This window comes from Lactuca sativa, chromosome 9, assembly GCF_002870075.4.
Source record: "Lactuca sativa cultivar Salinas chromosome 9, Lsat_Salinas_v11, whole genome shotgun sequence".
NCBI classification, from domain to species: domain Eukaryota; kingdom Viridiplantae; phylum Streptophyta; class Magnoliopsida; order Asterales; family Asteraceae; genus Lactuca; species Lactuca sativa.
This window is the reverse complement of record NC_056631.2, coordinates 105,500,324-105,502,767: the sequence shown is the minus strand read 5'-3', so window position 1 is coordinate 105,502,767 and position 2,444 is coordinate 105,500,324. Positions and strand designations below refer to the sequence as shown.

Genomic DNA, 2,444 nt, shown 5'->3' with positions numbered 1-2,444 from the left:
ATTCTTGAAATTAGAGCAATACCAATAAGGAACTTTTATGTTAGACAGGGTTTCATAAAATAGATGTTTCTCTGCGGAATTCAATGTGTACTTGGCAGGCGGAAGCCAATGTCGATCCCCTTTTGGTTCAGGTCATAATTCAGTCTTGATGCCCAACGCTTCAAGATCTTGTCGTGCTTTTAATCCATCCTTCGTCTTGTGAGGAAAATTCAACGTTATCCCATAAACACTCTCGGTCACATTTTTTTCTATGTGCATGAGATCTAACTGATGGCAAACAGGCAACTTCTTCCAATATTCAAGTTAAAAAAAATCGACTTTTTATGCCAAAATTTAGATCTCTCGTCGATACTTTCTTTTTTCTTCTTTGTCTTTTCCTTCTTTGGCGTTTCCTTCTTTGACGCTCCCTTCCTTGACTTTATCTTCTTTGATCCTACCTTCTTTGATACTACCTTCTTTGGCTTTATCTTCTTACCCCCATGTAGTCTCAAATCCCGCCAGATAGTCATAAATCTCTTCACCTGATGATGGTTGTGGCATAAAATCGTGCTCCTGTTGATTGTTGAAATTTTTTTTTCTTTTGCGAAAAGGATGTTCAAGTGGTAGGAATCTTCTATGCCCAAGGAAGCATACTTTTTCGGACTTTGGCAACCATTGTGAACAAGTATTCTTTGAACATATTGGACAAGCATAATAACCTTTAGTAACACACCCCGAAAGGTTACCATACGCGGGAAAATCACTTATAGTCCAAAGTAATATTGCTCTTAAATTGAAGTATTCTTTCTTATGAGAATCAAACGTCTCAACGCCAGTTTCCCACAAGAGCTTTAGATCTTCTATCAATGGTGCCAAGTAGACATCAATATTGTTACCAGGTTGGTTTGGCCCGGATATCAACAGAGTCAACATCATGAATTTTCTTGACATACACAAATAAGGGGGTAGATTATATGTTATTAGGATAACCGGCCAACAACTATGCTTGGAACTTAATGACTTGTGTGGATTGATACCATCAGCATACAAGGCTAATCTAAGATTTCGTTTTTCTTGTCCGAATTCTTTCCACGTGTTATCAACAAGCTTCCAAGAAGGGGTATCGCGAGGATGAGTAAGCTTCCCATTATTGATCCGACCTTGTGCATGCCAAGTTAAGTCATGTGCAATTTGTGGTATTGAAAACATTCTTCTAAATCTAGGGATGATAGGAAAATACCACAAAACTTTTGAAGGTATGTTTTTGGAATTCTTCTTCCAACGAGAAGTGCCACAAGTTGGACATTGAGAAGCATCTTTATGTTCTTTCCAGAATAGAACACAATCATTTTCACATGCATGAATCTTCTCATATTGTAGACCTACTCCTTTTAGCAACTTCTTGGACTTATATATCGAGCTAGGGATGGTATTGTTTGATGGTAAGATATCTTTTCGGACAGACAACAAAGCATCAAAACTAGCATCAGACCATCCAAATTGACCCTTCAAATGTTGGAATTTCAATAATCCACTAAGTGCATTATACTTTGACCCTACATAAAGTGGCTTATCACACTCTTCAAGAAGTGATTTCAACGAATCAGGTTCATCGTCTACGTATTTGAAGGCATCATGAAGCATATCCTTTGTATAAATAGCATCAGGAGGAATGGAATTGTTAGGGCATCTAGAATCACTATTGGGTTGTTTTTCTCCATGGAAAGACCAAATCTTATAATTCTCATCGAAGTCGTGGGCAAACAAATGATAACGTACATTGTCAATTGAGTGGTGACACAAATTGATGCAATTTACACAAGGGCATGGAATAACATCTAACTTTGGATTATTAGTTTGTGCAAACTCTAGAAAAGCATTCACACCTTCATCATATGCATTTGATAATCTACTAGAGGAAATCCATGATTTATCCATTAAACATTTGTTGCCAACCTACATAATTATTTACCATTTAAAGCAATAATGAGTACGCATGTTTAGGGACAAAAACTATGCAAAAACAAAAAAAAATTGTACAGGGCCAAAACTATACAGGGACAAAAAAATTATACAGGAGCTAAAACTGTACAGTGACAAAACTATAAGCTTAATGATGTCTCAAATTTTCATTCAAACATTTTTTAGGATTGATTTTTTTAGTATTTGATATTTACACCTAATTTGATACTTATTAGATGCTTGTTACCAAACATTTGGGATATCTTTGTAGGTCCATTGAACTTAAATTATTATGATTTCTGCATTTTATATACTTTTATTTTAATTTTATATTGTAAATAATTAGTTTAGTTAAAAAAATTGTACAGGGCCAAAACTATACAGGGACAAAAAAATTGTACAGGGGCCAAAACTGTACAGTGACAAAACTGAAGCAGGGACCAAAACTGTATAGGTTATCAATTACTTTTTCAGCATCCAATTACTTTTTCAGCTTGTTTGAA

The 2,444-nt window shown here is 35.4% G+C and overlaps 1 protein-coding gene across 1 annotated transcript; it reads right to left on the bottom strand.

The window, feature by feature from the left end:
* Nucleotides 1-471: 471 nt before the first annotated feature.
* On the bottom strand, nucleotides 472-1,917 carry LOC111905600 (uncharacterized). The gene has a single exon (XM_023901295.2). It carries the CDS (start codon nucleotides 1,915-1,917, stop codon nucleotides 472-474), a length of 1,446 nt encoding a protein of 481 aa, XP_023757063.2.
* Between the last annotated feature and the right edge of the window lie 527 nt (nucleotides 1,918-2,444).

Coding starts and splice junctions, on each gene's coding strand:
- LOC111905600 (XM_023901295.2), bottom strand. CDS start 1,917: ATGGATAAATCATGGATTTCCTCTAGTAGATTATCAAATGCATATGAT.